Raw genomic sequence first — 22,633 nt, 5'->3', positions numbered from 1 at the left:
CCAATCAAATCCATTTACACATGGGTACCTGTAAAAACAGGTGTAACAACTCTTCAACAATGGATGTGTTCCTCTGTTCCTTGTTTATGCTGGATTTGTTTATCCTCCGTCACAGAAATTAATAAGTAAGCACACATTGGAATAGTAATCGGTAAATACTACAAATTAATGAAGTCAATCGCCAAGCCAGAATCAACTGTCACATTCATTTCAGTCAGCTAAGTAGCTACAGTAGGGCCGTTTTCGTTTATTCGGAACAACCGGTTCGACCGTTGATTAAAGTCATTATTTCAAGTATAAATCCCGACGGACCTGCAGTTTTTGATATGTACAGGCCTGTGAGGGCTTTGCCAAAGCTCGTTTGGAAATAATATAAAATCGCCAGGTCCGTCTTTAATTAATAAACGAACTACTAGGTAACCAGTCAAACCGTATAATCGAAAACGGCCTAGGTAACGTGCGTACATCCACACGACTGCTGGTTATGACTAGCCTGGTATTCTCTCAATTAATCTCAATATCGTAGTATATATATTATATATTTCAATGGTGCATGGTAACGTAAAAAAAAGTTAAAGGGAGAGAATACACACAGGCCCATACACATAGCACAGGGACCTGAGTATGAGTACCAGTCTTCTTTTGGACCATAGACATCATGTATATTAGTCAGTTAGTTAACTGGTTAAGGGTCGACACAATTATACAGTACCCACATGTTCCATTATATAATATGTAAGTCCAATACAGTCCTGAATAATCTATAGCTGATTATGTATTTAAGTATAGACACTATGATAGGTCCATGTAATTTTTTGTAGAATTGTCATTGCACTAATCCCCTGGTGTTGTTACGTGCCCCTGTGTTATTACGTGCCCCTGTGTTATTACGTGCTCCTGTGTTATTACATGCTCCTGTGTTATTACATGCTCCTGTGTTATTACATGGTTCTGTGTTATTACATGCCCCCTGGTGTTGTTACGTGCTCCTGTGTTATTACGTGCCCCTGTGTTATTACATGCTCCTGTGTTATTATGTGCCCCTGTGTTATTACATGCCCCTGTGTTATTACATGCTTCTGTGTTAATATGTGCCCCTGTGTTATTACATGCCCCTGTGTTATTACATGCTTCTGTGTTAATATGTGCCCCTGTGTTATTACATGCCCCTGTGTTATTACATGCCCCCTGGTGTTGTTACGTGCCCCTGTGTTATTACGTGCCCCTGTGTTATTACATGCTTCTGTGTTAATATGTGCCCCTGTGTTATTACATGCCCCTGTGTTATTACATGCTTCTGTGTTAATATGTGCCCCTGTGTTATTACATGCACATGTGTTATTACGTGCACATGTGTTATTACATGCCCCTGTGTTATTACATGCTTCTGTGTTAATATGTGCCCCTGTGTTATTACGTGCACATGTGTTATTACGTGCTATCTATTATAACCAATACATTCAGTCTCCTGGATCAGGAAGGAAGTGATACAGTATGTTTGATTGATGCTTTTATTCTTTAATTCTAACATGCCTTTTTTTTTTGGGGGGGGGTGTAAGTTTTTTCAATATTCTATCTTTTTTTGGGGAGGAGGGGGTTGATCATGTATATGTTTATATGACAATGTCCAAATTAAGCTCCCTGCTTCAATCTAGGACTTCCTAACCTAACAACTTATTATATACTATATATAGCAACTAATCAGGCTAATTAGTGTACAGATGATGCTTGCTCAATGTCAAGTTTAAATGCAATTCTTCATTATTTATGAATTTCAGTGTTTAATTACAAAAATTCAAGAGTGATATATTTATTTATTGAAATGGTCTAATTATTGAAAAAATCTTTTATCTTTTCGTATCCAGAAAAACAATAAGAGAGATGTAACAAGATTATGCAATTATATCTTTTTCTGTCAATAAGTTTCAGAAAGATGATCCTTGAGATTGAGAAACTTGACCCATTCCGCCACCAGGATGACTGAAGTTGGAAATCGACTATTGTTTCAAGAACAATTATACTATACAAAGGGCCAAGTCCCTGTTCCTAAAAGGGTACATAAGTAGCAAATGATTAAAAGGACTTGGACCCTTTTTGGCTTACAAATCTGTTAAATTTTCAAACCTGTTATTTTGTGATTAAACTGTTGAATTTCAAATATCTAGTATATAAATAATTATGAAATTGCAGTTGTTGTTGCCATGGTAACCCTCTCAAACATAGGCGATATAAAGTTTATTTAAGATTGCACTCTATTGTTTCCTAGAGAAAAACTACCAAAAAAAAGGTGAAAATGACCAATTTTCCATATTTGCTTAATTTAAGCAAATTTTGAATGGTTACCATGGCAACTAGAGCGCTTATAATAGAAAAGTACCATCTTAGATAAATCAGGAAATATTTCAGATACAACAGCTTGATTATGTAACACTGAGTTGATGAATTTTGGGGCCAATCAACTTCGCTAGCCAAAGGTATTCAGTACGGAACTTTCCCTGAAACTGAATACCCTAGCTTGGCTTGCGAAGTTGGGGGCCAATAAGGGCCCAAACCATACATAGTTCTTATTTAATTTGATTATAAGATTTTTCCATAGAGTTTGAGAGTTTGATTGTTTTCATGATCTCCTGAATTATATGCCTTCAGATTTGCTATGACATAGTCAAGGGGTGGATAAAATGACAGTGATGGTAACCCCTGAAGTATCGAGGATGAGTTCCTGTTCAATAGCATTTTTTTTTTGCTTGAAAAACTTAGTCTTTCATATTTTATCTCTATTCAAAATTATTATAGGAAATGTTTATAATGACTTCTTGACAATATTGATATTACATTGATATAGTGTTGTTATCTTTTCAGAGAAGAGTTACACTGAAGGAGAAGAGAGTCGCAGATTCATTTTCCTTTTGTAAGTATAAGAATAACAATGGCACCATTATGCTTCAGATGTAGTCAGTACCTGAGAACTGGCCCAGATTGGTTTTTAATTTGCTACCCAGAATGAGGGGGTTAGTGGTAGGACACCTTAACCCCTTAATTACCTCCTTTATAATCAGAATATTCAATTTTGATTTTGTATGATGTGTGATATTGTATATCGCCATTTTTTCATTGTATGGACATATTTGTTGTCTTTATGATTGCTATATATATGACACCAGGAATATGAAAAACTACAAATATTGGGTTTTTTTACAGTCAAACCTATCTATAAATCACCCAAAGGAGAAAATGGTCTGTATAGCTAAGTGGTCTTTATACACAGGTTGAATTGTGTTGAAAATGGTCATTTTGGATCTTAGAAAAGTGATCTTATTAAGCAGTTGGTCCTAATACAGAGGTGGTCGCTAAGACAGGATATGTTATTGTAATCATTGTATCAATGGCTAACTATAGAAATTGTTCTACCCATGTAATGTTTAGGAGACCCCAAGCCATAAGAGAAAGTGCACACAATATCTTATGTTATACAGTGTGTCATGGACAAGGAAGATGGCACACACATGTACATTGTAAATGATATCATATATTGCATAGCTGTTTAAATATTGTACATATTTGATTTGCTTCTTTCTTATTATTCTTCAGTCAAGCTTGCTGATGTTCAATTTCAACAAGAGGAACTTTGTTTTTTGGAAAGTGACGAATTGGAAATCAAAGTTCCGAGTCCTGTCCAGCATTTTTGTGGAAACCCACACAAACAATGGCAACGAAAGCTGTTCCATTCTCTGTGTGTTTTAACCTGTGATACTCAGCACAACACATCCACTGTTCAAAAGTTTTATGAAGAATCTTACAAAAGTGACGCTTATGTTACGAAAATAGCCGTACTGAAGAGAAAGCTTGAATCTCTACTAGGTATGATTATATAACTTGGTGTTTAAACTACAAGTTTGTTTCTCCTCCAAACATATTGAAGTTAGAGGGTTATGCTAGAATCAGCTTGTCTGTCAGAACAACTCCTTCTAAACTACTGGGTCGATGAAACTTGGCAGCAATGTTAGGGCAAATGTGCAGAAGATGTGCATTTTTGCAGGTTTTCTTCTTTGCCAAAACTTTTGGTTGCCATCATATTCTGGTCTCTATACACAGGTTTTGTAAAATGGCCAATAATTTAATATTAGCTATTTGATCAATTTTGTTCAAACTGTTATAATTTAACACATGAAACGCTTCAATTGATAACAGTTATCATGGAAATTAAGATTTATGGAGGAACATTTGGAAGCCAATTGGTCTGAATTAAAGGGTAGCATTGTATTAACACACAGGCAATATTTTTCTTCATGTGAATTTTTTAGTGCGAGTGCACTCGCTCTATTATTATCCTTGTCGGGTGTAGAGTCTGTGTACATCCGCTAGCCTATATGTGCAGATTCCAACTGCACACGCGATACCAGAAGTCTGTGTCTCATACCATTTAATAGATTTTGCCGTGATTTTAGTGAAGTCAACCTTTCAAAAACATATACTAAGACATACTTGTCAGCGATAATCTACTATAAATAAAGAACAATGACATTATAAGTGCTAAATTGTGTCAAACAAACTCTTGCATCGCTCACGATATTCTAAGCATCTGATCAACTTCGGAAACTTCCGGAACAATACAATGTAAATCAGGTTTAAATAGTCAATAAAAGAATGTAACGAAACGGATAACTTTTAGTACAGGCCACATATTAATTTATTTCCTAGGTCCTAGGTGTACGTTCCACTATCGCTTACTAAATCTTGTTACCGCAGTCCGCATTTGCTTCAGTTCTTAGAAATATTTCTAAAATCACACATCCTTGCGGAAGAGAAACAAAAAAAGACAATATAAAATATCAGTCTGGCTGTCTGAGCTCTAGATCTAATGTACCCCAGAACGGCGTTCAAGCGAGGCACAGGTAAGTCACCACATGCACAGAGACTGAACAGTGTTCTAGCGAATATTTTGAACAGCAAAACATGTCTATTGTATCAATATAATAAACACACTTCTATGTAACAAAGAACACACTCAACAAAGTTCAAATTTATTTCACATTTATAGTTCTGATGAAGTAAAGGAAAGTATTTATTACAATACACCAAGGGCATAAACCATCTCCTTGCAATAGTCCCAAGGATAATGAGCGCAAGTGCTACGTACACGAGGACACCTGTTGCCGAGGATGATTTCACACTGGAAATTAATGTTAGGAAGAAGTAAGCGAGCACTTAATGTCTAACAGACATATTTCAAATTTTCAAGTTAAATTCACATGAATTTTATGTGAATATTTCCTTCACATGAAAATTTTCACATTAAAAATTTCATGTGAATTTAACATGAAATCAATGTGAAAATGTTCATGTGAAATTTACTTTTTTGCCCTGATTCACATGAAATTCATGTGTGAATTTTAGGTGAAGAAATATTACAATATTACGTGAAATTAATGAAATTCATGTGAAAAACTTCACATAAAATCTATGTGAATTTAACTTCAAATTACCAGAGAAATGTGAAATTTTTTCATGTGAAATTCATGTTTTTTCCTTTGTTCACAAGAAATTTTCACATGAATTTCATGTGTAAAAATATTGCCTGTGTGTACTTGTAATAAAATGGCATATCCTAATTTCTTAATTCTATAACCATATTTATCTTTGTTTTAGGGCCATGCTTTTCTTGGTTTGTGGACAAAGTTGTAGACGAAAGATTCTCACCTTCAGACAAGTTAAGACTTTTGCTCACGTCACAAAATCTGTGTTTAGTAAATCATAAACTTGAGATTCTGTACTTCCTTCAACTCAGTAGAAACAACCCTGACATCACTGTTGCATACAATGATGACAACAGCGTGCTGGAAATTGCTTCAAGGCAGCCGTGTGTGTGGTCTATTGGTAAGTACTGTCAGCTCCCCATTATTATTAGTTGACTTGACATCAGACAAACATGCCTATAGTCCAAAGAACTACATGTATAGGGGGATTTCTTAATTTTCTTTATGCTCTAATTTTGTGTTATCATGTGTGTCATTTGACCATCAATGATTGACTTCTTCAAAATATCTGGACTGAATTTTAACTCATTCAACGATCAATATTGTGAATAAGGACAAACTCTTAACAATGTCTCCTAGCTGTTACTGCCACCAGAGGGCACTCCAAAAAGATTCTGAAGAACATGGCTAGATTAAATGTCACAAAAAAAAATTCAACAGTATAGTGAATACATGAACCAGTCTGCCTGAAAATGTGGTATTCACAATGACACTGAACTCGTTCAAGTCACGCTTAAACTAACACTGGCACAATGAGCCCTCTGAAATTCACTCCTACATGTTATTAATGTTACTTAATTGGACATAAAACTTGTTCATGTTTAAGACTCCAGAAGCCATTAGAGCTTATGACGGTGTTAATTTACATAATTACATAATCAAGCTTCCTGTATCAGTGTATGACTCCCCAACCTAGCATCTCGGGCTAAGGTTATAGATCATAGATCACTTAATTCAGACTATTCCATTTTTGCATATTACAGATACAGCATATTCCATTACAGGAAGGTATTGAATTTTTCAAAGTGTAACGTCATATTTTGCAGATAGAGCAACTTAAGTTTTGATCACAAAATATTGACAACATAATCGACACATTCCTGGAAAGGTCATAGCTCTGTAATATGCAAAGACTGAGTACTTATTCATATATAATATAACTGATACAGATACTACCTCAATGTCCATTTCAGTAAATATATTATCGGTATTCCCCTTTGCTCACCTTTGTAGACTTCCACACAGTGAATTGTATGAGGGTGAAGACAGGACTGGGAGAGGAGATCAAGATGAAGGTGGAGGGGGTCCTGATGGGGAGGCTGCCAGCCCCTAGTCGTGTCCTCAGCTGGATTATAGACAATATAGATGTACCGAGTGAAGAAGATGAAGAGGATTCAGAGGAACCACCCTCACCCCATCTCCCTCACCTACTTATGTTCAGGGAAGCGGAGGAGAATGATGACCGTAATGAATACCCTGCACCTGTTCCTCCCCGAGTCAAACGTTTAGTACGATCTGAGAGCATGAATGACATGTACCTAACTCCCACAACTAGTTACAAAAATTATGTGTATGTGAACGAGGAGTATCGTAAGGCGCACTCCAAAAGTGCCCACGAGGATGGAAGTTACAACAGTATATACTACTGTAACATTGGCTGGGTACCGGGTCACTACCCTTCTAGTCTTTTCAGGAACAGCCGACGGAGTCGTCTTAGCTCAGAGTTCGGGGACGTAGATGTCACAGCAATGAAAAACCATGAGCAGTGGTTCGATAAAGGTTTCAAAAGACGGAGTATGGACAAGATTTATACCAGGTTTGTCCTTAAATTTGTTATTAATCTAGCTGTATTGTTGCCAGTTTTGTTGGTAAAACATAACCATCAAACACAGCGAATGATAGACAGACGGGTTTACCTCTCTGTCAGTAGTCTTAATGAGAAATGAAACATTCTAAGCAACGTCGGAGCTACAAATACAAAGATGTAATTATGACACACGTAAGAGCAGTACTTTTATTAAGACAGTAATATAAACTATAGACGTCGTTTAATGGATGTTGAAAACTATATGAAAACTGAAGTATGATGATGCATTCGCCATATGCTACTGTACATGTATCTGGAAATCGGGATTAATAGGAAAACTTATCTAAATCCTCTTATTATTGATATGATCATTTTGATATTTCCTCATTAAATTTCTGGTAATATATCCTGAAATACAAATGCAGATGTATAATGTATACACTAGATTGTTTTATGTCTTTTTATTTATTGCTTGTTAAGAAAAACCAAGTAAAATAATAAAAAAATTGTAGCATTTGGAATTCGGTCGATGCATGTTTTTATTGAACAAAGACAAATTATTTTCAACCTCAGACTACATCCTCGGTCGATAATTTTCTTTGGTCAATAAAAACATGCATCAACCTCATCATAATGCTATAATTGTATATTCCTTTGCAGGAAAGATCTTTAATTTTGCAGGACATCTGTGAAGTATTTAGAAATTCATGAAATATACTTACTTGTACCCTTATAGCCAAATTATTTGTCAAAATCACAAATTTTGACCTGCAAAAATAACCTGCTTATATAAAGGTACAACAAAACAAAAAAATGACATGTATAATAAATAGCTGGTTATAATTATGGTGTGAATGTCATAAGCTGGTTATTTTGATCATTGTATATACTGTATATATATATTATATAAAATCATTCTTATTTATAAAGACTAGGTGAAAATTCCACACAACCAAAGGAAGTTTGGAGTCCTGATGATCAATGTGGACAGTTAAATATCCCAGTTGATGATGAGTCGTCGTGCGAATCCGGAGATGATATTTACTGGAACACAAAGGTAAGCTATAGTGGAGTCCTTTATCAGTATTTACTATTTATAGACAAGCTATATAGTCAATCTGATGAAATTTGGATTTGCTCTCCTTTGAAATAGTATGGGTGTAATTTAAAAATTTGAAATACATTTAACCCCCATATTTCCATACTCATTGATGGACCTAAGATCAATACTTTAAAGAATAATAGGAATCGGTGTGTTGTGAAATTTAACCTCCAGGAATACGCCCTGTATAGGAAACTTCAGAAAATATTTACCTCCACGAATACGCTCTGTATAGGAAACTGCAGAAAACATTTACCTCCACGAATACGCCCTATATAGGAAACTGCAGAAAATATTTACCTACGCGAATACGCCCTAAATAGGAAACTGCAGAAAATATTTACCTACGAGAATATACTCTGTATAGGAGACTGCAGAAAATATTTACCTCCACGAATACGCCCTATATAGGAAACTGCAGAAAATATTTACCTACGCGGATATGCTCTGTATAGGAAACTGCAGGAAATATTTACCTCCACAAATACACCCTGTATAGGAAACTTCAGAAAATATTTACCTCCACGAATACGCTCTGTATAGGAAACTGCAGAAAATATTTACCTATGCGAATATGCTCTGTATAGGAAACTGCAGAAAATATTTACCTACGTGAATACACTCTGTATAGGAAACTGCAGAAAATATTTACCTACGCTAATTTGCCCTATATAGGAAACTGCAGAAAATATTAACCTACGCGAATACGCCCTATATAGGCAACTGCAGAAAATATTTACCTACGTGAATACGCCTTATATAGGAAACTGCAAAAAAAAATGTTTACCTCCACGAATACACCCTGTATAGGAAACTGCTGAAAATATTTACCTCCACGAATAAGCCCTGTATATGAAACTGCAGAAAATATTAACCTCCGCGAATACACCCTGTATAGGAAACTGCAGAAAATATTTACCTCCACGAATACGCCCTATATAGGAAACTGCAGAAAATATTTACCCATGCAAATACACTCTGTATAGGAAACTGCAGAAAATATTTACCTCCACCAAAACGCCCTGTATAGGAAACTGCAGAAAATATTTACCTCCACTAATACGCCCTGTATAGGAAAGAGCAGAAAACATTTACCTCCACGAATACGCCCTGTATAGGAAACTACAGAAAATATTAACCTCCGCGAATACGCTCTGTATAGGAAACTGCAGAAAATATTTACTTCCGTTAATACGCCCTTACCTATGCCAATACACCCTGTATAGGAAACTGCAGAAAATATTTACCTACGTGAATACGCCCTATATAGGAAACTGCAAAAAAAAGTTTACCTCCACGAATACACCCTGTATAGGAAACTGCAGAAAATATTTACCTCTGCGATTACACCCTATATAGGAATTAACTGCAGAAAATATGTATCTCTGCGAATACGCCCTGTATAGGAAACAACAGAAAATATTTACCTCCGCAAATACGCCCTGAATAGAAAACTGCAGAAAATATTTACCTCCACTAATACGCCCTGTATAGGAAAGAGCAGAAAACATTTACCTCCACCAAAACGCCCTGTATAGGAAACTGCAGAAAATATTTACCTCCACTAATACGCCCTGTATAGGAAAGAGCAGAAAACATTTACCTCCACGAATACGCCCTGTATAGGAAACTACAGAAAATATTAACCTCCGCGAATACGCTCTGTATAGGAAACTGCAGAAAATATTTACTTCCGTTAATACGCCCTTACCTATGCCAATACACCCTGTATAGGAAACTGCAGAAAATATTTACCTACGTGAATACGCCCTATATAGGAAACTGCAAAAAAAAGTTTACCTCCACGAATACACCCTGTATAGGAAACTGCAGAAAATATTTACCTCTGCGATTACACCCTATATAGGAATTAACTGCAGAAAATATGTATCTCTGCGAATACGCCCTGTATAGGAAACAACAGAAAATATTTACCTCCGCAAATACGCCCTGAATAGAAAACTGCAGAAAATATTTACCCCACTATATAGTATCATGGTCCTATGGATTTCTAGTTTGACTTTTAGTTCTCTTTACTTCCTTTCCTTACAGTACTATAACACTATTGATACCTCAATGTTTTCAGATGTGTGTGTGCATCCATGCAGCCTTTGAGTCCAAGTTGAGGAAGTCCGACTTGATGGCAACATTAGATGTGACTTGGGAACAACTTCTTGCTCTGTTCATTCACCTGGATGTGAACACTCTCCATATCCGAGCCAAGGACTGGAAGGACTTCGCTGCATTACTCAGTAATTAGATTCTAATCTTTCTGGTCGTTGGTGGCTAATAAATTTCCATTCAATACTTTATTGCTTTGATAATTAATTTAAACTTATTTTCACACTAAATCTGACTTTATGATTGGTTTCTTTTTTATTATATCCATTTGTACGCAAATTCATTCTCCTATGAAATTGAAAAAAATACATGTAACTGGTATATTTTTCTTTTTAAAATCGTGTAATATATCTTTTGTTTAGAACTCAACTTTCGAGATATAGAAATACTCCAGCACTTTTGTTACACCTACCGGGAGTGGCCAATGTTCATACTGCTTTCTTATTGGATGCTGCTGTCAAAACAATCACGCAGAGCAGTGCCTGTATGTTGTCATGACGAACTCATAAATATGCTAGAAATACTAGGGAGACGGGATTTACTGAAGATTCTCACCACAAGAAATACCAACCAACACATTCAAGTAGCTCAGGAGACTGAAGACACTTATCTATAATGATGTACCATGAGATTAAACATATATATAATTATCTGGTAACTTTAACGATGCATGAGATTTAAGATAAAAATATATACCTGGTATATACCTGGTATATACCTGATAAGGTTAATGATGCACAGGATTAAAGATATATACCTGGTATCTTTATTAATTAATGAGATTAAAGATACAGTGTATATACCTGGTAACTTTAATATATGAGATTAAAGATTCATACCTTGTAACTTTATTAATTTATGAGATTAAAGATACAGTGTATATACCTGGTAACTTTAATATATGAGATTAAAGATATATACCTGGTATCTTTATTAAAGATGCTCCACCGCCTACAGAGCATAAATGATATTCATCATTTGAACAATAATTGGTGTTTAATCGCGTATATATATATAATTAACACAAAAAATAATATAAAATAATTTACTTCGTCTTTGGTGCATGCGCAATCAGTACTTCATTCCATATAGGATATAGTGGCACGGAATTTTTTCGGGATGCAATTAATTATTTTTTATGTTTTTAACGTGAAGTAAAATTAGAAGCTCAAACTTTTCAATGGTGGTAATGGTCTCAAGTAAGTAACTTTTGTAACTGAAGAAAACTAAATCGTCTGCTCCTGTTTTTAAAAGTGAAAAAATACCATTTGTCAGCGGTGGAGCATCTTTAATTTATGAGATTAAAGATACAGTGTATATACCTGGTAACTTTAATATATGAGATTAAAGATATATACCTGGTATCTTTATTAATGTATGGGATAAAGATACCTTTGTACTGTATCTGGCTCTACTTTCATCAAAGTTCCTTAAGCTAAATTTCTCCATTTACCTAATGGGAATAATTCAAGTACCATGTGATACCCGTAACGTTTGTGCGGGACTATTGTGTCTATTGGTGATAGAATGACATCAAATGATGATATTCCACGCTAACCTCATTTCAGCGGGAAAATTTCAAATAGTTACGTTCCATCACCACTGGAGATACAAGTACTGCACAAACATCATCGGCTATCATGTGGTATGTGAATTATTCCCAATGGTAATACTTTACTATGAAGAATTTTGATTAAAGAATATTGATCTGGGCCCAGATTAACAATGATCTCAGCTTCATGTTTTCATGGTTTTGCCCCGCCCCACCCCCTGAAATCCCCACACACTCCTCCAACATCAGAATGGAAGAGAAGATCTATTTGATCAATAGCACCATTTCATAATGGCAACACCCCTGAGCTTAAATCTTGAAACAATGATATGAAACCTGCCATATCAGTTGAGATATTAAAGCAATGATTTGTTAATTGTTTACCATTAGATAGTGTTAACAGAATTTTCAAACATACTCAAATGTTCGCATATATATGTATACATTTTTACTAATAACAATTTAACAAGTGTAAATGTGTTCAGTTTTCAATAAAAAAAAAACCCAAAAAACTGTGTAATACTGTTTTGATAAACACAGCTCTTAACAAGGTGTTCTGGGGCATTTGTACTGGAGGGCCAGTTGATACATGTATGTAATACAGAGTCCTGTAGCGACGGGTTACTGTGTCAACATGGTACTAGCTGGCTTACTCATCATCGTCAGAGACTCACAGGTGATCGCACTTAACACTACTTAGCGTAGTGTAGTGTAGTACAATCAGCCGTGGGTCTCCAACGATGGTTTAACATATTCATCCAACTTTCAACAGATTCTGATTAACCATCTTTCATACTCTAATGACTGTGTTCTCTGTCTATATAATCTGTAGCTTGTCGTTCTGTACTACCAATCAATGCTATCTGATTTTTTTTTTCAATCTTAATTTCATTTCTTCCTGTATTGGTTTCTAGTGGTATTCACTTAATGAGGGCAGAGGATTATCAAACTCAATAGGAATACAAATCCCTTTACTCATTAGGCCGTCTTTATATATTACTGAGTTATCTCCCTTGAAGAGTAGATATCATTATGCTCACAAACACAGGCCGTTTTTTGTTTATTCGGAACAACCGGTTCGACTGTTGGTTAAAGTCATTATTTCAAGTATAAATCCTGACGGACCTGCAGTTTATTATACATGCCTGTGATAGCCTTGTCAAGGCTCGTCTGAAAACAATATAAAATCACCAGGTCCGTCTTTAATTAATAAACAAACAACTAGGTCCAACCAGTCAAACCGTATAATCGAAAACGGCCACAATGTCACAATCAATACCCAACCGGAGCGACTGAGGGGAGATAAATCACAATGTATTATGTGTCATGCCCGATGTCGTTCAGATTGTATTATGTGTATTGCCCCATGTTGTTCAGTTTTAATCAATACCCACAAGCTGGCACATAACTCTGTTATATGCAAAAACAGAACACAAAAGTTTATTATCAAATTTGAAACTTATTTAACAGGAAATGGAAGACAGAAAGTCTAGTTATATTAGATTAATGAGTTACAGATAGTAAATTGGTATTATTTCTTATATATACATACAATGTATAAGTCTTCATGGATACTTATTTCCCTTTTAGTTGTATGATTTATACAAAGAAAGATACTTAAAGGACAATTATCATCTTACAGAAATCGGATAAAATATTACAGTAAAACATGGTTATAACGAACCTCAGGGGGCTAATGATAGTACTTTTTGTTGTAAACATGTTCATTATAGATGTGTTTTACTGAACTAATAATACCACCAAGATACCGGTGTTTACTCTGTCTCCTAATGTACACTCTGTATGATTAACTTATTGAAATGCAATTGTTCAGCATCTTTACTTGTTATCTGTGTTAATTTTTATGTACATATTTTTACTCATTAAAATTATTTTCTTTTACCTAGCCTTTTTCTTATAATGACCTCATACTTAAAGAATCTTTGCCGAATGAGGATAATGCCATAAAACAAAAGGCTAAGTCATATTTGCTTTGGAATACAGTCAAATCTGTCTATAAAGGGACAAGGAATATTACCTTTATAGACAAATGGTCGTTATACACATGCTGAATTTTGTTGAAATTTGTCATTTGAGACCTTGGAAAAGTGGTCTTATTAAGCAGGTGGTCTTGATACATAGTGGTTGCTAAGGCTTTACTGTATCGTGTACATAGAAGTGATAACAGCAACACTACATGAAAAATTTGAAAGTTAAAACGTTTATTGATTAAAATATATACTAGTTTAATCATCATTAGCTTGATCATAGCAAGTGAAGACAGTGATTTGCTAGGGTTTAATCATTCCACAAAAACCTTGTGATTCTAAAATTATATGTTTAACAATTAGTTGTAGGTCATTAATGAGTTAATTGATCAAAAGGTAAAAGCTTATCTCATAACAAACATCTTGAAACTACACAGTGTAAAACAGGACAGAAAATACACTCACAGAAGCAGGCTTTACTTAGCACTTCAATGAACTAGCCTTTCAATTAACTAGTGTCCAAATTTATCTCAAGATATCACTTTCCTAGCATATTGTCTGAAATTTCATATACCTTTTTACTGCCTTCAAGGTCATAGGTAAATATACTAACAGTCAAGTGACCAATTGTCGTGATATTTGAAGGAGTATGTATTGGTATGATCTACATTACAAGGTTGAACCAGAATTACTGCTTCACAGTAACTTAATGACATTTTGCAAGAGTTAATGGAGACAACATTTATTAACCTAGAGTTATTCATTAATATGAAGTCTTTCAAATAAATTATTAATATTGATCAAAACGCCACCCAAAATATTCCAAAACAAACACTCCTCACAAAACATTTATACCCTTCCAGAACATTCCGTAGTCTTTATACACTGACCTATTTTGCACAGTTTAGAACTGAACACAAAACAATCCTTTAAAAAAATCAATCCACATACAGGCACAGAATATAAAAGCGAAAGTTAGAATAATATTAATCCGCTGAACTCAAGTCTTCACATATCAAAAGCATGCATAAATTCTCGCGATCATATACACCATTGCAAGTGTCAATCAATCAGACATTTTTCAATATGACAGAGAAAATCCATTTCTACATCGAATTCATTAAGACACCGTTTACAAAGATACTGCGGTGGAGTATCGACGGGCACATTACTTTGAGCAGTAGAGGATCTATTCTGTGGCAGATCGTCATCGTATGGATGTGTGGATTCCACGGGTTCCCGGACCGACATCACTCGATCAGGATCACCAGATGGAACATGAAAATGTGGTAACTTAGAGTCAACTGATTGGTTTCGTAAAGGTTCAATATTCCTAGCAACGTTTTCATAAATGTGAATTTCCTCAGCAGGAGGGGTAGGTTCCAACTCTGTGGAGGACTGTGGTGTGATATGTCGATCCGGTGTTCCTGCCGCTTCCATCCCCAAGGGCCTTGAACCTCCAGCCACCAGTCGTTGCTCAAGTAAGTTTTTCTGGTGGGCAAGTCGATCGTACTATAAACAAAGACATTAAATGAGCAAATATAGTATTTTCTGACAGAAACGTAAATTAAAATATGTTAAGGCTACTCCTGAGGTTTGCATAGTGAACAGTATATAAACTTGATCATATATGTAGTTTATTAAAATTGATATTAAAAAGTGTAGTGGGATTGGACTGAGCTGATCATCAACAGTCAGGTAGTACAATCTGTAGAGCATCAGATTAGTGTTCGGAGGTTCTGGGTCGGAAACCCTGTCTAGCCTCTATATTTTTTCCTCTCCACTTACACAACTGTTTAATTCATTATATTTTGTTGGTCAAGATTCCAAGATGATAGAGGTATTACTGTATATGAAAGGCTTATTTCATACCATACCCTAACAGTTGTTCTTACATTCCATTTCAAAAGAAATTTCATTTCATATTCTGCTTAATTGCTAAGGTTGATATTTTTGATGTCCTACCTTGGTTTTGAGGTTCCCATACATCCCATAAAGATTATGTTTGCTGAGACCATGACATCTCTGTTCCTCTCTCAGTGTGGCCTCCAGCTGCATCGCCCTGTCACTCTCTTTACACAACTTATTTTGGATAACTTCAATCTGCAGGAAACAAAACAATGACTAATATATCAACACAATCATTTGAAGGAGTGTCAACAAATACAGCATCAAAATATATAAAATTAAAGATGTGAAAGAAATCTACAAAAGAAGGGTTTCAAGATCCCAAAACGATGTGGGTAAAGTACAATTTATCATTGATTAGTCCCAACGTCCTGTGATTGTGACATCATCTTTTGATATGATTTTTTGTGATATCATAAAATATATAATGGGACTAATAGACGGTAAATCATACTTTATCCACATCATTTTGGGATCTTAAAATGCCTGCATTAATAGAAATGTTAATAGTCAAAAGGAATACAAATATTGATAAGAAGCATACCGTAGATAATAAATGGTTGTTATCTTCCTCATAATCAGTGACCACTTTCTTCAGTTTGAAGTTTTCTTCTTCCAATTGCATTTTCTTTGCTTTTAGATTGGTCTGTTCCTGGTGCCGATCCATATCATGTACACTCTTGAGGAGTTGTTGATAGGACTTCTTTATATCCTGAATTCAAAAGACAGATGTAAAATAAGAAATTTCCCTAATTACTTATGACCGAATTCGGTGACCTTGTTGAGCTCTATACTTGACCTTATTCTAATGGTCTTTAAGATTTATCTTACCGGTACTCTTGTGATTATCTTTGACCTTGTGAAAACTTATTTGTTGAATTTGTTGTAATGACCTTTAGCGATGACAGTGTAAAACTTATTTATATTGTTGACATGGAGAAAAGGTCCTATAATAATGGTCTTATAATGATGACCTTTAGCATTGGTATTGTGAAATTGATCGTTATTTTTAGCATTGGTATTGTGAAAATGATCGTTATTTTTAGCATTGGTATTGTGAAAATGATCGTTATTTTTAGCATTGGTATTGTGAAATTGATCGTTATTTTTTATCCAGTCTTTTGACAATATCCTTTTTTAACGGTAAATGAGTGAAAATGATTATGGCTGTTGATAATTTATTTATGTAATAAAAGATAATCTCTATTTCTGATCTTGATCATCCTCAATACTCCAGGGGTTCCGATCACTTACGATCTATACACTCCTGGACTATCTCATAGTAAAACTGAAGACAGCTCAGCAGAAAACATCACAGGTCTGCAAAGGTTTCCTTTGAAGACACCAGACGCCCAACTTCAAATCCACACAGCCAACCACAGTGTACTGTTATACTGCTCTTTTGATGTAGGTCAACGACTGAACTACTTGTTCTGTTCTGTTGCCTTCAGTTTTATTAAGAGATAGTCCAGGTGTTGAGATTGAAAGTGATCGAAACCCCTGGAGTATCGAGGATGGATCCTGACATGAATGACACTGACCTACATGACTTTTAATTAGATCTGCTGTATGAGCACCTTTTATGTTGATCTTTGAGTGTTTACCTTATTTTCCTTGATGGTCAGTTCATGGAGACGGTGTTGGTCCTCTAGCTGTCTGGTCAGTCTCTGTATCTGATTGTGCATATCCTTCATCACCTGTTGTGGATCTGGAGACATTCTCTTGTCGGTCATCTAAATATGGAAAATAGGTAAACAAAAAATGTAAGATTGTGACTAACCAATTAATAAATTAAGGAAAAGGGCATAGAGCCCAGTTTCATCAACCTTCTTTACCTTAAAGATGCTCCACTGCTGACAAATGTTATTTTTCTGTATCAAAAAACAGGAGCAGACGATTTAGTATTTTTCTTCAGTTACAAAAGTTACTGACTTTAACTAACATTAAAAAGTTTCAGCTTCTAATTTAACTTCAATATGAAAATATCAAAAAATAATTAATTACGTCCCAAAAAAATTCTGTGGCACTATGTCCTATATGGAATGAAATACTGATTGTGTATGCACCAAAAGCAAAATAAATTGTTTTCTAATATTAAAAGGTAAGAAATTTTTTTAATCAAAATCTTTTCCTTAATTTCTGAAATGCTTTCCTACGGAGAATTTTACCAAGTTAAGGAATACCTAAAGTTCAGGAATGTTGACCATGCATACTTTTTTGTAATTGCAAATTATATCTTATTCTGTTAAAGTCTGAATATGTATTTCCAAGTGTTACTTTTAAAATTTCAATTCATTACAAAATCATACAGGAAAATTTAAAGTTTTTAAAAGTAACTCTGAACAGAAGATAAAGAATATCAAGTGAAACTAACATGTTTTTCAGTTGCGTTGTCTTCAGTGTTAAAGTTATTATCACTATTCCTGGTAGGGGACACTAGGGGTCGTAGGAAGGGACTCGTCTGACAAGAACTGTCTGACACATTAGACACCATATCCTTTGTAGAATTTGAGTCATACAGACAGCCAGAAGATAGAGAGTCACTAGCTTCACTGTTCACAGTAGTTCCTTCTATGTTTTGCTGAAGTTTGGTCTTGTAAAGCATTAAATTCTTTCTTAGACTTTGATTTTCATCCATCAACTTTTCTTTTTCTTTTTTCACATCTTTTAATTGTTCTTCCAAAACTCCCACTTTTTGACTGGTTTGTCTTTGTATCTACAAATGATATAAGAAAGGTGACAAATACATATATTACCTGAGCTTTAACAGACAACATGAACTAAAGTTACTATAAATAGAGCTACTTTTCTCTTACCCTGGGCGGGGATATCCATGACTTTCAAGGTGTGAGATTTTTCTATCTCACCCTTGGGTAAAGACAAGCTACACAAGATCTGTGCACATACTCACATAGGGTAAGAGAAAAAGAATCATTCTGGACACCCTCTTTTGGGTGAGGCAGGAGATCTCAAACCTCAGTTTAAGATTCTTAGCTGTCAAAATGCCTGGCAAACCCTGATGTTTGACAACTTTTAAGAATCGTACCCCTCAGGTTGATATTCGCCTGTCTCACCACAAATATTATGAAAGATTTATTAATCTCTAATGAGCAGAAGACAATGAATAAGGAATAAAATGGTGTCTATCAGAGCTATTTCAGAAAAGGTCATTTTCGAAAAGTGTTATGTTAGACAGGGAACACAACTAGAGAGTGAAAAATATTTCGTCTTTATTTGGAATTCTGATACATGTAATCAACTTCTTGCTCCATTGACAAATCATCGGGACAGTATTTACAGGTTTTAATCTATGGCATGTGTCCTGTCTCTTTAGCAAGGGGAGATAAGTTTATTATCAGTAAATTTAGATCCATTACAAGAGACAGCAATATCTAATAAAGTCTATGACAAGCACAATGAGAAAATTTTTATATAAGATACTGTAAAATGTGTGCTACAAACCTCCACTTGGTTTAGATCTGTGTGGGTCTGCTGGAGTACTCGCTGTAGCTGTTTCTTTGTTTTTATGAGTTCCATTTTCAGATTGTTGAAGTACTGAACAGAGACTCCTGCCACAGGTTCTTTAACAGAATCTTTAGTATCAAGGTCACGTTTTGTATCATCCATCACATTCCCTTTCATCATGGATTCTGAATTTTCTTTTAAACTTGATGGTGCGTTAATTTCGTTTCCGAACTTGAATACACGAGGTTCTGGGTAGGTGACTTGGTGTGACTTTCCCTGGGGGATCACTTGATGTCGTGCGACAGATTTACCCTTGGACAAACTTCTGTTTAAAGATAAAGGTGCTCCATCAGTCTGGAGGCTTGACTCTGAAGTCTGGGACATGAACTGTGAAAGAGATGATACTGGTCCACTGATCTCCGCTTTGGCTGTCCTCCCTTCACTCGTTCCATCTTTCTGTTTTAAAGTCAATTCTCCTATGCGTTTATGAGCATCTAGAAGGAGCCTCTCTAACTCTTTTGATCGCTTTCTCTCCTTTCGCAGTTCAATGTCATTTTCTTGAAGGTGGAGATTTAGATTGTGTGCTCCCTTGGCTCTGCTTTGCAGAGATTCAGCCTCAGCCTGGGATAGAAGCACAAACTTGTCTAATGATGATTGGAAACCTTTCTCCATTTCGAAGTCATTCTGATGTTAGAAATCTGTTTAAAAATATGAAAACAGAAATATTCGTTATTAATTCAGCGGAATATTTTGAAAATTAATGGTTTTAATGTGATTTTCTTATGTTGTCGTGTCTTAAAAAGCTCTTTTTATAACATTTAATATTCCAGTCAATAATGAATGGCGTGGTGAATTCTGACGGAAAAAAATCCATAACTTAATAGAGAATTGATCAGGACCTCCCCAAAAACATTTAGCATACACTTCCAATTGCTTGAAACAGTGGTTAAATGCCAATTTTGTAACACTGACATGAGAAATGAGAAAATGAATGTACTGCCAAGACCACTGGGTTTGAACCAAGACCTCTGAGCACTTTAGGCCTGATGCTTTAACAGATTTATTAAGCTACCTGGTCATTCATCCAGATCTTTTACTGACTGAGTATTAATTCCCTCCCTTATTCAGTCTTTGTCAATCACAATGATATTAATTTGGTTACTCTGCATAACTACTAAAAATCGAGTGTAAAATGCACAGCCTGTCTCTTGGCATACTCAATACTCAAGGGGTTACTATTCTGGACATTATAACCACCCATGGACTATCTCATAGTTAAATGGAAGGCACCAGGAAACAAAGGCAATTTGATCCTTTGATGTACATCAAAGGAATTTTATAATGGTACACTTTGGTTGATTGTGTTGCTTTGATGTCACTGTGTTGTGCTCTGTCATCTTCAAACTAGGAAGACTCTGCAGGCCTGTGATATTAGTCAGTTGGTTTTTTTCTGACCTGCCTCCAGTTTTACTATGAGATAGTCAAGGGGTGGATACAACGTAAGTGATAGTAATCCATTGAGTATTGAGGATGGTCTCTTGGGTTCCATAATCAAACCTAGTCCACAGTGCCTCCAAAAAAACATGATAAGCTGGATGCTCTTAGCGGTTGATAATGAGCTACCTGATCACTAATGATTGGTCTAGAATAGTTTCACAAATATTGAAATACATGCAGATAAATTGATATCCCTTAATATGATTACCATGATACATGATATTATTGATAAAAAAAGGTTTCAAAATATCATCACATGAGCAGTGCTTTAAGAAATCAACATCCGTGAATATGGTACATGTTAAACCAAACAAATTGCTGACAGAAAGCATGCACGGTGTATATAAAGCATGTTAAAACAAAAATGAAACTTCTGACAAGTTCGCATTAGTTCAGTAATATTTGAGAATTAACAATATAAATCAGTAGTTATTTACATTGCTGTTAAGCAAAATAAGACAATATGAACATTCTTTAAGACGGAGATCATTTAACCAAGACAATTTTGCCATACATTCCAATCCTACCTCTTGTTGCTCCTATGTCTGTTTTCCTGTTAGTCTACTTCTCTGTTCTATTTATAGAATGTATCCTGATTATCTCAGTGCACAAGATGGTAAACAAAGTCGTCTTTACCAAAGCGAAATGTTTTACATCAAACTACAGAGTTAAAATATTTGGAATTGTGATTCCTCATTAAAACTTTGATATTCCTAGAAATCATAAATTTCCATTTATAGTATAATATAAGTTACTTTCCTTTTTATTTATGTAATAACACGTAAATGGGGACTTCCCTAGATAGCATAGTCCAACACATGCTTGAAATCAACGCGATCGAGTCAAGCATTTTAGTGATTAAGACATGAGGGAGGGTATCTATGCCTTGTTAGCTTTTAAAATTCGTTTTTGTGAACGGTAATTCTTGTAGGCATGCAAGGACTTTTCTCACTTATAAATCCTTGTTATAGATCACTTATAAAACATATAAATAGCTGTTAGAAAGAAAAGAATCGAAGTTATCCAGATCTTTTACAAAACATGCAAAATACATGTACCCGGACCCACAGGGGTCCGGAATTAGTTGCAGTTTATATAAATTCGGATCCACCATTAATGGCGCCCATAGATCATATTAGACGTTTTATGGGTCTAGATAAATAAAATCATTAAAAATTTATAAACTACATCACATGAACTCATCCTCATTACTCCATGGATTCACTGTCATTAACCACAGGGATCTGAGAATTAGTTAAACAGATTCAATGATATAATCATGGACCCACCAGAGTGCTCTACAATCTGATTAAAATCATATCTTCGATTACGCTCTGATACTCTACGCTCCAGTACTGGAGCGTAGAGTATCAGAGCGTAATCGAAGATATGATTTTAATCAGATTGAGTGCTCTAAGACCATTTTTAGACGTCTAAGAGGTCTAGATTAAAAAACGATAAAGATCATTCTCTACGTGGTGCTATTATACGTATATAGTACCATGTAGAGTGATTATATAATCTGAAACTAATTCTCAGATCACGTACACAGGGGGCCAACTCAATGAAAATGGATGTTGTCATACATTTTTTTTGTATTTGGTGGATGGACTGATGAGTATATATGACAGTCATGTGATTTTTTTTTCAAAAAATATG

At 35.2% G+C, this 22,633-nt stretch overlaps 2 protein-coding genes across 4 annotated transcripts; one reads left to right on the top strand and one right to left on the bottom strand.

Annotated features, from left to right (window-relative positions):
* Window positions 1-8: 8 nt before the first annotated feature.
* LOC138323063 (uncharacterized) lies at window positions 9-14,018 on the top strand. 2 transcript variants are annotated; one of them, XM_069267396.1, is made up of 9 exons: window positions 9-125; window positions 1,924-2,054; window positions 2,860-2,908; window positions 3,589-3,858; window positions 5,647-5,874; window positions 6,768-7,350; window positions 8,272-8,398; window positions 10,530-10,695; window positions 10,927-14,018. In XM_069267396.1, exons 2-9 carry the CDS (start codon window positions 1,977-1,979, stop codon window positions 11,178-11,180), a joined length of 1,755 nt encoding a protein of 584 aa, XP_069123497.1. In that variant the 5' UTR covers window positions 9-125; window positions 1,924-1,976; the 3' UTR covers window positions 11,181-14,018. The 2 variants fall into 2 exon arrangements, with proteins under 2 accessions (XP_069123497.1, XP_069123498.1); XM_069267397.1 differs by having other exon boundaries at window positions 35-151.
* A 298-nt stretch (window positions 14,019-14,316) lies between these two features.
* On the bottom strand, window positions 14,317-21,762 carry LOC138323062 (interaptin-like). 2 transcript variants are annotated; one of them, XM_069267395.1, is made up of 7 exons: window positions 21,489-21,762; window positions 19,475-20,175; window positions 18,387-18,728; window positions 17,617-17,745; window positions 16,557-16,724; window positions 16,070-16,207; window positions 14,317-15,616 (listed from the first exon to the last, which is right to left on the bottom strand). In XM_069267395.1, exons 2-7 carry the CDS (start codon window positions 20,147-20,149, stop codon window positions 15,167-15,169), a joined length of 1,902 nt encoding a protein of 633 aa, XP_069123496.1. In that variant the 5' UTR covers window positions 20,150-20,175; window positions 21,489-21,762; the 3' UTR covers window positions 14,317-15,166. The 2 variants fall into 2 exon arrangements, with proteins under 2 accessions (XP_069123496.1, XP_069123495.1); XM_069267394.1 differs by having other exon boundaries at window positions 21,502-21,761.
* Between the last annotated feature and the right edge of the window lie 871 nt (window positions 21,763-22,633).

This window comes from Argopecten irradians, chromosome 5 (genome assembly GCF_041381155.1).
Source record: "Argopecten irradians isolate NY chromosome 5, Ai_NY, whole genome shotgun sequence".
In the NCBI taxonomy this organism is placed as follows: Eukaryota; Metazoa; Mollusca; class Bivalvia; order Pectinida; family Pectinidae; genus Argopecten; species Argopecten irradians.
The sequence above is the reverse complement of the archived record's forward strand: the minus strand, read 5'-3'. Positions and strand labels throughout refer to the sequence as shown.